This window comes from Pyrus communis, chromosome 16 (genome assembly GCF_963583255.1).
Source record: "Pyrus communis chromosome 16, drPyrComm1.1, whole genome shotgun sequence".
Taxonomy (NCBI): domain Eukaryota; kingdom Viridiplantae; phylum Streptophyta; class Magnoliopsida; order Rosales; family Rosaceae; genus Pyrus; species Pyrus communis.
The window spans coordinates 5,263,056-5,276,903 of NC_084818.1; the positions used below are offsets into that span (position 1 = coordinate 5,263,056).

The 13,848-nt window shown below is 37.7% G+C and overlaps 4 protein-coding genes across 4 annotated transcripts; 1 reads left to right on the forward strand and 3 right to left on the reverse strand.

Moving 5' to 3' along the window:
* The first annotated feature begins 2,071 nt into the window (after positions 1-2,071).
* On the forward strand, positions 2,072-4,368 carry LOC137720243 (peptidyl-prolyl cis-trans isomerase CYP20-1-like). The gene is made up of 8 exons (XM_068459284.1): positions 2,072-2,220; positions 2,325-2,387; positions 2,475-2,541; positions 3,021-3,068; positions 3,157-3,180; positions 3,285-3,467; positions 3,596-3,671; positions 3,951-4,368. Exons 1-8 carry the CDS (start codon positions 2,143-2,145, stop codon positions 4,087-4,089), a joined length of 678 nt encoding a protein of 225 aa, XP_068315385.1. The 5' UTR covers positions 2,072-2,142; the 3' UTR covers positions 4,090-4,368.
* Positions 4,369-4,438: 70 nt separating this feature from the next.
* LOC137720245 (protein EARLY FLOWERING 4-like) lies at positions 4,439-5,616 on the reverse strand. Its single transcript, XM_068459285.1, has one exon. The coding sequence runs from the start codon at positions 4,983-4,985 to the stop codon at positions 4,590-4,592; it is 396 nt and encodes a 131-aa protein (XP_068315386.1). The 5' UTR covers positions 4,986-5,616; the 3' UTR covers positions 4,439-4,589.
* Positions 5,617-5,926: 310 nt separating this feature from the next.
* LOC137721548 (DNA replication complex GINS protein PSF3-like) lies at positions 5,927-8,613 on the reverse strand. The gene is made up of 7 exons (XM_068460644.1): positions 8,380-8,613; positions 7,606-7,706; positions 7,442-7,510; positions 7,258-7,358; positions 6,804-6,896; positions 6,432-6,571; positions 5,927-6,316 (listed from the first exon to the last, which is right to left on the reverse strand). Exons 2-7 carry the CDS (start codon positions 7,648-7,650, stop codon positions 6,207-6,209), a joined length of 558 nt encoding a protein of 185 aa, XP_068316745.1. The 5' UTR covers positions 7,651-7,706; positions 8,380-8,613; the 3' UTR covers positions 5,927-6,206.
* Positions 8,614-10,522: 1,909 nt separating this feature from the next.
* On the reverse strand, positions 10,523-13,668 carry LOC137720825 (GDSL esterase/lipase CPRD49-like). Its single transcript, XM_068459931.1, has 6 exons — positions 13,397-13,668; positions 13,175-13,252; positions 12,523-12,663; positions 12,026-12,102; positions 11,785-11,937; positions 10,523-11,068 (listed from the first exon to the last, which is right to left on the reverse strand). The coding sequence occupies exons 1-6, from the start codon at positions 13,505-13,507 to the stop codon at positions 10,855-10,857; spliced, it is 774 nt and encodes a 257-aa protein (XP_068316032.1). The 5' UTR covers positions 13,508-13,668; the 3' UTR covers positions 10,523-10,854.
* Positions 13,669-13,848: the final 180 nt, after the last annotated feature.

Below are 13,848 nucleotides of genomic sequence, written 5' to 3' on the forward strand. Positions count from 1 at the left end.
GGATTTGCAAGTTGAACTAGACATAATCTTTTGATTATTCAGGGTAAACATTTGAAAATTACGTGTCTAATATCATAGTGGATAGTATATTAAGTTTCTAATGCGCGTCCTAGATTTGAAACTCTCACTTCTTAAATTAGTTTTGAACTCACTCCCTTTCTCTTACAAATAGTCAATTTTTCTTAAAAAAAAATTACACATAAAAACTTGATCGTTGGATTACACCATAAAATCCTTACTCTCTTCTCGCAAAAAAATAAAGATTCCCACGTCAATTGAGTAGGTTACTTTATTGTTTTCCAAATAAAGAAATAGAGTAGGCTACTTTACCTTGCTTGTAGCAAATAGAAAGAGCCAAAAGCCTCGTAGAGTGGCATCGTCCCTGTAAACACCTACCCAGGTTAAATTAAAAATTGGATCGTTAAACGTAACAACTAGACCATTGTATCCATCAAATTAAAAAACTTAAAAAAAAAAAAAAAAAAAAAAAAAAAAAAAAAAAAAAGCTTCATCAGATTAAACTCACTGGAACTTCTTCAGATTAAATAAAGGAGGGGGAAAAAAATGACAAAAACATGGTACATCTTTGGTAATTGGTATCACCATGGGCGCTGGTGAGAGATGGATTATAAGTCTGTATTATACACGGTATATCTTTGGTTTAATTTTTGACATCTGTAAATCATACGATGATGGTCAGTAAGACACTTAAATATTTTTGTGAGTCTTTATAGTTTTTGAAATAATAGATTGTTGTGGTTAAGCCACCGGTTACACTTTTTTTTTAAAAAAAAATTTATGCAATTGGAATTAAAGTAACGAAGTTGACATGTTACTGAATACCAAATAAAACGTAAAGTCTTTCTTTATATATTAGAATTAGCATTGGTGAGTGTGTGAGTATATTTTATAGTAGCAAGTGTGAATACAATAACAATGGTACACGATAAAGCTGCCTATTACAGCTACCAATTCACAAAGACTTTGGATATATAAATCTAATAATTCTTAGGTGCTCAACATAGTATTTCTGATATTTTAAGACTTTCTCAAAAATGAAATTCTTCATAAATATTTTGTCAAAAATATGAGCAGTAGATATAAAATTATCAGAGAGTGAGATTTTATCACAAAAAAATTTAGTAATAGTTAGAATGATGTTAAGATATTTAAACTTTTTGTTTTCCCGTAAATACAATCAATGTATATTATTTCAACAACAAAAGTTCATAAAAAGTTTAGAGAGTCTCTTTGTCATTAATCTTTCTCATAAATCATACCTAACACTCAACGGGGAAGAGGCAGAATCTGAACAATGCAGAAGTTGACAATGACTTGGTCTTGGATCCACTTAAAGTTGGAAGCATTGAACAAATCCACACACGTATGTGAAAACTGAAAACAAGGGAAGAAAAGTGACACCCTGTCCGTACACTGCATTCAATATTTCTAATGAATAATTAAATTATATGGAATTTCTTAGTATTCTTCGGGGTAATGAATTTTTAATCGTTAAATTCGTGATAAAAAATGCAATGAACATATTTAATAGCTAAAAATTTCGTCAATAACACTACAAAATTTCGTGTATTTTGGGAAATTCAATTTGATTATGGAGAAAAAGTTACCTATCATGTTTTTCATACTCTCTTGTGTATGTTAACGACTTATATAACACGTTTCACAAGAGTTTCTTTCATCTGGAATATTAGAATAATGTTACATATAAATCACATGATGTGAGATGATGAAAGAGAGAGAGAGAGTAGGAAACATGCGTAGGAAAACTTTCCTAAACGAAACTTATCTCCAAATTAACAATGTTACTGTCTACATCTCTCAATTTTCGATTGTCAGATCAAACAAATCGAAGAAGATTAATGATAAAAACTAATAAGAGTGCGTGGAAGGTAAAATTATTATCGAAAGGATAAAATTGACATGTTTGGACATGTTGGGTGGCCGGCCATGGAATTGGAATCCCTCAAATACAAACAAAGTGATAATGTTTGCTAGTTGGGCCCAAACAAACATTTAGTCCAGTCGACAGGCCCACACACAGTCCACTCACGGTTACAGACTCACATCTCAGCTTACTAGTCCGCAGCTGCGGAGGAAGCACTGGGAAAAAAGAAACCCGAGATGACGACCGGAAGAAGGCTGTTTTCGGCGGCTGTTTTGTGGGTCCTTCTCCTCTTCGGCACCTTAGCATTCATCCTGGTACAAACTCCATCACCTCTTTCTTCCAATTGCATAACTCAATTTCTGCAATCTTCCCTTCTCTCCGAATTGTTTTTAGGAATTGTTTTGCGATTCGATTTCAGACCCGATTCGGCGGCGACGGAGCTCTGAACGAGCCGAATGTTGTCAAAAGCGAGCTCCGTGAGGTGGGTATTTGATATTTTCACCCGCCAGTTTTCTTTGGGAACCAACGGAGCTGCTTACGTTTGTTGGGTGTTTCTGTGTTTTGGCAGGAAAGCGATTTGGAGCAAGTGACTCACAAAGTTTACTTCGATATCGAAATAAATGGAAAACCCATTGGTATGACATGAATTCTTAATCTGCTAGTTTAATTGTCGATTTCATCAATTTATGAACAAACATTTTCTGGGTATTTGTTGATTTCTTCCAATAAGTTATAAAAATATAATAAAGTTAGGAACCTTTGTGTTTGTAAATTCCTTGGCAGAGCAATGTTGTTTAAATGAACTTTTAGTTGTTAATTTCCTCCACCAAGTGATCACATTAAATTAAAGTTAAGAAGATTGTGTGTTGTTCCATCAGCTGGTGTAAATTATTTGGCAGAGAAAATGTTGTTACCTTGATAGTGTTCATGTTCCTCAATTACTCATGAGCAAACATTTTCGGGTAGTCGTTAATTTCCTCCAATAATTGATAAGATTAAATTAAAGCTTAAAGTTAAGAACTTTGTGTTTTGTGTATCAGTATTCAGCTGTTGTAAATGATTTGGCAGAGAAGTGCGGTTTAACTGAAATTATTGATATTTTGTTTTCTTGAAGGTCGCATTGTGATGGGTCTCTTTGGAAAAACAGTCCCTAAAACCATAGGTTGGTACTCCCACAGCCCACTACTAAAGTTTCTGTTGAGATATACTACTGTGGAAAGAATTAACCAAAGTTTCTGTTGTAAATGCAGAGAATTTCCGAGCGCTTTGCACGGGTAGACAAGTAACTTCAGCTCCCTTATCTGTAATCTTGTGATTATTTGCATGGAAGCTACAAATTTTGTGTAGTTTTCAAATTTAATGAGCCCTCGGGTCTCAGGGGAAAAAGGAACTGGAACAAGTAGGAAGCCTCTTCACTACAAGGGCAGTACATTTCACAGGATTATTCCCAGCTTTATGATACAGGGAGGTGATTTCACTCTCGGTGATGGGCGAGGTGGTGAGTCAATTTACGGTGATAAGTTTGCAGATGAAAACTTCAAACTACAGCACACAGGGCCAGGCAAGTAAAATCTGCCTTGTATTTGAGTAGTTTGTTCGTGCAAAAGTTCTCCTTTAAGTGAAGTTTAACTGTAAATGTTGGAAACGTACTACTACTCATCTGAATTCGACTCTCTGCCTGAAAAACAGGTATTCTTTCTATGGCAAATGCTGGGCCAGACACCAATGGATCACAATTCTTCATTACAACAGTCAAAACTGGTTGGTAGGTTTCTTGGAATACCTGTAGTTTTAGTGGAGTTTCTCAAATAAGTCGGGGTAGGAGATATCAATTCTGTTAAGTTGTTTATCTCAAACGCCGACTTGTCTCAATTCCCATTTGAACAATCCTTTCCTAGAACTGAAACTAGATCAATCCAGTCGTATGATTACGAACTAGGTTATGATTTTGGCATGCATATTTCGATTTGGGAACCGAACATGTATCCGAATGAAATGTTTATAAAACTTACATGCCTGAATTTCGCTATGCTTTTCTTGAAAGGTTGGATGGGCGGCACGTCGTATTTGGCAAGGTGATTTCCGGGATGGACGTAGTGTACAAAGTCGAAGAAGTTGGAGACGCGAACGGGGTACCTAGGAGCAAGGTTGTCATCACCGACAGCGGCGAACTTCCAATGTAACTACACTAACCTTTCAGACAAGCTGCGAACGAGCGGCGAACGAGATGTAAAAAAAGCTGTACAACTACTATATGCTTATGCTGCACAAGACTGATACATGTATCACTAAAGAGTTTCGAATCTTGGCTCCTCACATGTAAGGATCAATGACTCCGTGTTTGCAAATTGTAGCTTGACGCATGTACATGTGTAACTCGTTAGAATTACAAAAAGAAAAGTTTATGCTTATGTGACAAAGTGGATATGTCGTGTAACGCGCTAAGTATTATCCGTTATATATGCTAAATTTGCAGTTCCAAAAAAAAAAATTCATAGAAATTGCCAACAAATATTCATAAAATTAAACACGTTAATATTTCGCTGATTTATTGACCAAATGGGGAAAATAAACTTTAAAAATAAGAACACTAATAACACTGTAAAAACCTAGCTGGGATTTATTAGATTCAACTCAAATTTCAAGTGGCCGGGATTGGAGTAAATTCTACTGAAAAACGACACTAGTTATCGGGCTCGGCACCGCCGTCCTCGGCATTTTTGCCGGCGTTGTGGTGGTGGAAGAAGGTGGAGAAATTTGATGAGAGGTCGGAGTAAAGAGAAACGACCTTGGAGATGTTGCCGTTGATCTCCTGGATAAGCGCCACGTTCTTGACCATGTTGTCGGCGACCCGAGACCGGTGGTTGTCGTTGACCTGCTGGATCAGGGAGCGGTTGCGATCCAGTAAGGACTGGACCTCGCTGAACCTGCGGTTGAACTGGTCCCACAGCTCCGAATCGTCCGCTTCCACGTCTTGATCGAAGACGGCGGTGGCCGGAACGGTGCGTTTGGTTGGTGATTCGTGGCTGAAGTAGTCCATGCTCGACTCGGCTCCGGACGATGAATCGCGGGAGGTCATGTGCGTGAAAAATGCGGGCGTACCGGTCGGTTCTGTGTTTTGTCGTTTGTTGTTTCCTGTTTTGCGTTTTGGGGACAAGGTAAATTTTCAGGAAAATGATCCGGCGAAGACTCTTTTCCCCTAGTAAACTGCCTCTCCTATGTAGCCCAATAAAATGCTTACACCTGTCATATTAAACTCTCACCCAAAACCATATTATCTTTCTACCCAAACAGCAGCCAGCTCACTTTAAATCCATATCCAAACATACATCTTCTTCCTTCCATTGCCTTTGCCATCAGAAAATCCCACCCTCGTCACCTTCCAGTTAGACGAACTCACGAGACTTGTAGCGGGAAATTGAGAGGTCGAGAGCATCAGTGGGGATGATTACGTCGGACCGACGATGGTCAGATCTGCTGTGAATGGGGATGGTTGTGGGTTCGACGGCGAATCAGACGGAGGAGAGAGGTCGGAGGAGGGATTGGACTGGATTCAACGGAGGAGGGACTGGGGCTGGGTTCGACGGACGAGGGGTGAAGGACGGGGGCTAATGGTGGTGGAAGATGATGGTTTCTTCTGGTGATGGTGGGTGAAGATGTATGTTTGTGTCTTTGACGTGGGAGAAGAAGTATGTTTGATTAAGGTTGAAAGGAGAAAATTGCTGTTTGGGTAGCAAGATAATGAGTTTGGAATTTATATGAATATAAAATCCATTAAATATTTTTAAATTTATTAAAAACGCTTCTCGTAAAAATGACTTTTGAATTTAATTCTTAATAAAAATACATGATTCATGCAAAAACGGTGAACTTTCAGTTATTTTAAAATCAAACCCATAAAATACAATGATTGTTCTCATTTTGCATGTCAATGAACTTATAAATTGACAAAAACATTACATACAAGTAAACTCAAACACAATCCATTGCTACCCGCCGTAAGTTAGGAACCGTGAAATAAATTTCATACAAAAACGATGTGCTTTCAATCATTTTAAATAAAAACAAACCCATAAAACACAATGCCTTTTCTCACCTTGCATGTCAATAACCTCGTAAATTGACAAAAACATGACATACAATTAAACTCGAAGACAATTCATTGCTACCCGTCGTGAGTTAGCGACCGCGAAATAAATTTCATAAATTATAAAATGGTGTTTGGAGAAAACTATAAGAACTGATGCATTTCGGGAAAAATTACAAACTGAGGCAACGATTCAGAAAAAAGATGGATCAACTAGTCAGTTGATTTCCTCTTCCTCCCAAGAACAGAAGCTCTTTCGAATCGGGGGCCACCGATCCGCCACTTCTTGAAGGCTGCCATTGAGGATTGAGCTGCCTCATACACTGCAATTGTAAACACATTCTGTGTCAACTGACTAAAGAGATACACATAGGTCAAGCGTTCGATTCCCTCCGGCGTAACCCAAAAAAAGAAAAACAAATGTAATATAAATCTTACAGTTGGTTTCTTCTTTTGTTAAGAAACTCAACAACTTCGAAGGTGCCGTAAATGCTGCATTATGTGCCTTTGCCAGGATTTGCTGGTACCTGGTTCTGAATGCAGATAATAGGAAAGACCCCATGTCCCTGTCACCAATCCTGTCCATCCAAATGATTGCACAAAATAAAGAAAATATTAGTCACATTTACCAGTGATGTTCTAATCTAATCTAAATTACGGGAGTGTTAAGTTCATGACCGGAAATTTCTCAACCCTCTACCCCAATAAGAGTGATTTTTATTAAAAATATGCCCATTAGAAGATAGCTTACATCAAGAGAACATACCGATCGAATTATGTATACAGGAAATCAGTAGGAGAGAGACTCACAATGGTGCTATCTTGCATCCAAATTCATAGAAGTATAGACATCGAGATCTCAAATCTACAGCTGCACCATCAGCCCCAAGTTCCAGCTTTGTTCTGATAAAAACAAAATGTACAAGAGTTAGATATATAGTAGCAATCGCTAGTTTTGAACTTGAACTTGAATCACGTGAGTTGTTCTTCATGCTTTCAGAAAATTTAACACATCCCACGGAATGGCAGCAATTGTAATTGGTCAGTGGCAACTAAGCACATTCAAAGATATGACGAATAAACATAATATCTTGAATACCAAAGACAAGAAATGTACGGATATCAGATTTCGAGACTGAGAACAAATTGAATCTCAATGACCATGGCCAGAAACTGTTGAATGAACCAAACTGGCCATTAAACTCAGCCCTAACCAAATTGGCCATTTAAAAATGTTAAACGAACTTATAATATGATATAATACCTGTGATTGAAACAGGCAGGAACCTTCATCTTTACTACTTGTTTGAGGTGTAACTCATAAGCAAGCCATAAAGGCAGCTCTACCTTTGAACCGGCTTCAACCTGAAATACAAACCCAAGAAGATATAAGAACACATCCTTTTCAACCAAGGGCCATCCGCTCCAAACCCACTCTGATCACTTACATAATCAGTTTCAGCACTAGGATCAATCTCCACCCCATTTACTGCTTTCTGGAAAACAACCGGGACGAGCTGCTTGGAAACAGAAATAATGCTTAGAATACAAATTTAAATAAACGTAGCAGATGGAATTTAGATTTCAAGGATATGAAGAGACGGGAACTAACCTGTTGCTCCATAATAATATCATCAATGTCATAGTAGTTTGCCATTTTCAGGAAAGATCCCACTTTCCTTGTAACGTCCCCTGCTTCTCCAAAACAGATTCCTGAAGCAACAAAGACCAATTTTAAAAACCTTACTAATTGAACCTTCCAATCTTATCATCTCTCGAGCCACCAAAACCCAAAATGACAAACAAATCATAGGCATAAAATTGCCACATTCTTGTTTAATAAACGATCTTCGACTTTGCAAAAGCATAAATCTTTGAACCATCTGAACCGCTCAGGAATAGGATTTCCCATATTCCAGTGCCATAAGTACTTGGGATGTATTTGAAAACCAAAATTTGGGGTTAGAATGCCTATTTGGGTTCTACAGATATATTGAACCAACAGATTCAAGATTTCCTATTTCGACAATTGCCGAAACGAGAGGATTCCAGATACCAACAATATATGAAATCTTTGAAGCATTTTGACAAACACGTTACAAGCAACAAACCCATCTTACTGATTTCATGGAAGAAGTACAGATAATTTAGGAAAAGACGGAAAATTTTGAAAGAAAAAACGAAACCCACAAATACCCAGTTGGTCGAAAATACAAATCCAACTAACGCTAGGTTCAAAAGCAAGAATCAGATGAGGCCACCCATGAATCTACAGCTTCACATAGCGAGACAAATATTCGGAAATAAAATTATCTAAAATCCAATAAAAAAGAGAGCATAATTCGCAGCGGAAATAAAGAACAGAGTTAAAAATACTAGCATTTACCTGGGTTGTTGTTTCGCTCTCTGTTTCAGGGGTGAAATCTGAGGCCGATGAGTGAGTGAGAGAGAGAGAGAGAGAGAGACTGAACTAAACGGGAGGGAAGAAGACAATCCAAAAAATAAAAAGGAGGGAAACTCAAAAATATTGAGATATGAAATGCTCCAGTGTGATGCGGTGTACCATTATGTAGAATGTTGATAGACTTTACCATTTTATTACGGGTTAAACTATGTTTACTACCTTTATGTTTCGTGGTTTTTAACACTTAGTATATCAAGTTTTTTTCATCCCAGAGTCATACCTAAAGTGTTAATTTTGGGACAGTCTCATACATCCGTTAGTCAAACTGTTAGTTCTCCCGTTAAATGATAACGTGGCGTCCAGGTAGACAATGACTAGAACACCACGTGTCATTAAAAAATTAATTAAATTTAAATAATAATAAAAAAACCCCATCCCTTCTTCCCCCTGTGCTCCCAATCCAAAAGAACAAGAACAAGAATAAGAACCTAGAAGAAGAAGAAGGAAAAAAAAACAAAAACCCTGTCCCGCGCCAACCCAGAAAAAGGAAGAAAAAAAAACCCAGTTCATGGTCTGGGTTCGCGGGGCGGGGGAGGAAGGCAGGTGGGTCACCGGGGGGGGGGGGGGGGTGGGGGGGGAGGACAAACTAGGTTTGGGTTGCTGCTTTTTTTCTTCTTCCTCCTTCTTCCTTCTTCTTCCTCTTCTTCTTCTTCTGGGCTGCAGATTCGGTTTTTTTTTTTTTTTTTTTTTTCTTCTTCTTCTTCTTCTTCTTCTGGGTTGCAGATTCGGAATGCGGGGCGGGGCCGGGAGGGGGGACGAACTGGGTTTGGCTAACGGATGAATTTGACTTTTTTTTAATGACATGGCTCCCAATCATTGTCCACATGGGCGCCACACCATCACTTAACGGGAGAACTAACAATTTGACTAACGGATGTATGAGACTGTCCCAAAATTAACACTTTAGTTATGACTTTGGGATGAAAAAAACTTGATATACTAAATGTTGAAAACCATAAAACATGAGGGTAGTAAATAGAGTTTAACCCTTTTATTATCTAGTCTCTTGGCACACGCAGTGCAAATTCCATGAGGATCCTCGCCGGATCATCTTTGTGAGGATTTTGGGGATTCTTTTATCACATCCGTTCATCGTACATCGTGCAGTAAGAAATCATTGTAAAATTTTTTATTTAAAATTGAATATAAACGGTACCTGAAAAAAATTGGTCGTACAATATACGATGAACGAATGTGATTGGAGGATCTGGCGAGGATCCCCTCTCTCTCGTGCAAATTGACCTTTTTATGTTAAACCAAAAATGATTTTTTTTTTTAAACAAAAAAAATTTTGACTTTTTTTCTTCTTTTTTTTTTTAAAATAAAAAATAAAAACATATAAAATAACAAATGAACGTAACAAGTGGGTTTGTGCCACTTAGTATTATAGTCTGGTGATATTCCTATTCACTTGTAAGTGAGAGGTCTTATGTTCGAATCTCATGGATGACGAATTTGATACCAAATTAGGTTGCTCACAGTGTGGCTTAGCCGAACTCCCTCTCTTCTTAATGTAAAATATATCGTTGTACTAAAAAAACAACTGGGTTTGTGTTAAAATTACTATTTCAACCCTAACTGAGCAATTTAAATATTTTAGAGTTTGAGTTAAGGTAATGGTAAAATATATGTTGAATGTTTCACAATTTCTGTCCTCTCTCTTTTTGATAAAATAAGGAATTAAACACTCAAACAAAATTAAGAAACAACATTGAGCTCAAAAAAAAAAAAAAAAAAAACTATAAAACAACATCATAACAGAAAAACCGAGCCTCGGACATTCCTAAAACAATCATCCATCAACACCATCCCAATCCACATCGGAGGATCACGAAAATGCAACCCCAAATCCATCGTATTTTTGCAGCTGCTCAAAATTGTATGGAGAGGTGAAAATCATGTGCCATATTTTGCTTAATCCAATATCGGGAGGCTCCCAAGCAAGAAAGATACGAATTTATTTATAGAGATTATGTGTATTTTCCGAAATTTATTTATTTAGACTTCATTTTCTTAAAAAGACAAATGAAATTAGGGTTTTGTTTTTAATTTTCACGATTGAGTTTTAAATAAATCTTTTGGGCTATTTTTATTAACTTCACAATGCTTCAACAAAAGAAGTTATAACAAAGTATTCACCAATGGTTCCAATATCTCAATATCATCACCAATGTGCACAAAATACTTCCAACCCGTCTTTTATTTTTGGCTCTTTCATTACATACTTCAACCTTCAATTGCAAAGCTCCGGCGTGGGAACACCGGTGAAACACGATTCCGCAAGGGTGGTGATTTTCGCACTCCCGTTGTGTCCTTCTGCCTCCACTTGTTGCTGTCAATTGATTCTAAAGGCGGGAGGAAAAGGAAAGAGTGCGGAAATCATTCCCCTTCTGCAAACTAGTCCCACTGAATCTCCCTGTAATAAGTCCAGCCGGAAGGATTTAACGTTGTCTTTCCGTCAGCAGCAACGAGATCATACGGTGAATCCTCGGAAAATTCTATCGGCATCGATTTCCAGTGTAAACTTGGCTTCCAGTCAGCTTCTCTCAGTACCTTGAGTATCTCTTCCACCACTACTTTGCTCCCTTCAGCTGAAAAATGAATCCCATCCCTGGAAACAGATAAGCGGGAGATACGTTAAACAATTAAGAGAGATTTATTTCAATGCTAAACTACTTTAAGGGCGGAGTTCGGTATAAAGGTGCAGAATGACACCGTACTCTCCTCCGGGAAAAAGCGGAAGGAATACATCTCAAAGAGATATCTGAACGGTGATCATGATATTTCATCCCTACTTTGAATTGGTTCCCGACGACTACCATACGACAAAAATCATCTAGACATTTACTCGTGATGGATGGAGGAAGGAAACCCTCTCCGAGGAGAGGATATTAAGCGTTTTCTTCCCGAATACATGGATTTAATAGTGTATGAGCTATTAACTGAAAAAACAAAATCTTCACAACTGAATCAACGAGGGGCTTGAATATGTGTGCTGAAAAGCAAACATGTAGCAAGAAAAGAATGCAAGATGCATGAACGTGTAAATTTGTAATAGCAAATCAACTGTACAGGTTATGGCTAATCGTCTATATAAATCATCGCTCCATTACATATTACAATATGACCATACTAGCTAAAATATTATACGCAAGGTATACAGGGGACCGAGCAAATGATGATTCAAAAGTATATATATAACTTATCCGGTACATGAGGACGCTAAGATATTAGGCAGGGAAATTGATGATTTAAACTAAATGATACAAATGTCAAAACAGATGGTATTAACAAAAATGAGAGAGTGAAGGGGCCAAGTTAACATACGTAAAACAAGCATTCCTCCAGTCATCTTTTCTCTGACATGCAGTGAAAAGATCAACAAATGGGACATTGATTTCCTGGCACAGCTTTATACAAGCTTCTGAATACTGTTGGCATAACTCGTTGGTTCTTATAATCTCGCTGAAAATCCCGCCGCTTTTAAAGAGGAGAAAAATGATATAAGGGACACAGCCATAGACATATGATAAGGTTAACTACAAACACAAGAGTTGCAGCTGAGTACCTTGACCCTCCATTGATTACGGCCTCATTCACTGGAGGACAACTAAGAAAGATGATCCTCGTTGAATCTGAAAGGCTCTGGTCATCAAATATACCGTGTTAGAATGCATCAAAATTTTCACATAGATATGCAAGCACAATATTCTCTCGTATGAGGATGACCCTACAGGAAACACATATGCAACAAAACCAGAATCGAATTACTTCAACCACATAAAAAGATACATGATTCTGGATAATTATCGTTCTCAAGTGTTCAAAAATCGACATCTTTCGTTTCCTGAAAACAAATTTGGCTACTTGTTTATGCTTCCATTCGCATTAGAGACTTGTGATATGCTAAATAAACAGTTGATTCCGTTATGTCTTACTTCCGAGCAATGCAAACAACAATTTCGGTGGAGCCTAGGAAAAACAACAGATGGGGGAAATGGAATTCATGTAACAGATGGTTCAGTAATTCAAAGGCATGTATCTTAACATAGATGAAGAAACTACCTTCAGATGAATTGCAATCTTTCTCATGTTCTCGACGTATTCAGGAAGCGGGACATGAGGGCCAAGGCCGGATGGATGAGGCCCCATAGAATCATTACCACCAAAATAAACTATCACCAAAGAAGGTTTAACAGCAGCATCCTAGAACAAAAACAGAAATGCAAGTATGCAACCTTGGAGTCAGACCACTGTGTACTTTATTGAAGCATAAATATTTGACCCAAAAAACAAATAAAAGTATAAACAATGAAATATCTAAGTTTGCAAGTTTGCAATCTTATAATAGTAACACCCAAAAACATGCCATTTATACAAGCAGTATAGTCTTTGTCACACATGTTCCTTTTCACGAGACGATATTTTAAATTACTTTAATATACAAAGAACGGGATAATCTACTCCTCAACACAAACCAACCCAACATTTAACAAAGAATTTTGTTGATTTATCATTATTCTTAAAGGATAATGATTTTCGCACTCCACTTTTAACCGCGTACACTCCAAATCGAATATTTTAGAATTTTTCTCTGCACTCGCACTCACAACGAGTGCCGGGACTAAACAAGGCGCGTTCAAATCACTAAATTACTTTTCCTTGACAAGCACATACTGAAAAGACAAGAACTTTTCAGCTAAAAAAGCACAATTACCTTGGGAAAGACTTGATCAAGGACATTTACAGCACGCCGTGAATTCCAACCAAAGTAACCACGCACCAGTATGTCTGCCTACAAAAACTCACAAACCCAATAAGCAAAAGCAACCCAAAGATTGCAACTTTAGACTTGTTTCTTGATTTTCGCAGCGAAAAATGACGACCCAAATTAGAAAGAACAAAAAAAAACAGGTGGGGAGAGTGAGAGAAACAGAACTCTACGAGAGTAGATATCGGCAAGAATTGCGCCCCAACCGCCGACGTCGTAGCTCATCTGAACAATGGAGGATCCGAACAGAACAAACAAGGGCCTTGCCGGTCCGACCATCTCTCTCCCTCTCTCTAAAGAAGAGGAGGAAGAATACGAGGAATTGGTCGGAAGAGTAGAGAGCAGAAGGAGGACTACGACGACCTCGGAGTTTACTCTGAAATAGTTTGGTTTAGTGGGCAGCTGGGTGCAAGCAAATGATGTTATGTAAGGAGGTGGATTGTCTGCCTCCGTTTCTATACTCTTGCATACCTGATGTTGTGATGTGTGGTTACAGTTAAATCACGTTAATATTTTATATTAATTTTTTTTATAGAAATAATAAAACAAAAAGTAATAAGAATATAAAATATTGATATGGCTTAACCGTGACCACACAAACATAAGAGCATAAAGAGAGT

Excerpts from the sequence above, each read along its gene's own strand:
- LOC137720825 (XM_068459931.1), bottom strand. The coding sequence starts at position 13,507 with ATGGTCGGACCGGCAAGGCCCTTGTTTGTTCTGTTCGGATCCTCCATT. Across the intron at positions 13,253-13,396 it reads CCGATATCTACTCTCGTAGA|GCAGACATACTGGTGCGTGG; the intron begins GTTCTGTTTCTC and ends GAGTTTTTGTAG. Across the intron at positions 11,069-11,784 it reads TGGAGGAATGCTTGTTTTAC|GGATGGGATTCATTTTTCAG; the intron begins GTATGTTAACTT and ends ATCTGTTTCCAG.
- LOC137720245 (XM_068459285.1), bottom strand. The coding sequence starts at position 4,985 with ATGACCTCCCGCGATTCATCGTCCGGAGCCGAGTCGAGCATGGACTAC.
- LOC137721548 (XM_068460644.1), bottom strand. The coding sequence starts at position 7,650 with ATGGCAAACTACTATGACATTGATGATATTATTATGGAGCAACAG. Across the intron at positions 7,511-7,605 it reads ATATTATTATGGAGCAACAG|CTCGTCCCGGTTGTTTTCCA; the intron begins GTTAGTTCCCGT and ends GTTTCCAAGCAG. Across the intron at positions 7,359-7,441 it reads CTAGTGCTGAAACTGATTAT|GTTGAAGCCGGTTCAAAGGT; the intron begins GTAAGTGATCAG and ends TTTGTATTTCAG.
- LOC137720243 (XM_068459284.1), top strand. The coding sequence starts at position 2,143 with ATGACGACCGGAAGAAGGCTGTTTTCGGCGGCTGTTTTGTGGGTCCTT. Across the intron at positions 3,069-3,156 it reads AACAGTCCCTAAAACCATAG|AGAATTTCCGAGCGCTTTGC; the intron begins GTTGGTACTCCC and ends TTGTAAATGCAG. Across the intron at positions 3,468-3,595 it reads ACTACAGCACACAGGGCCAG|GTATTCTTTCTATGGCAAAT; the intron begins GCAAGTAAAATC and ends CCTGAAAAACAG.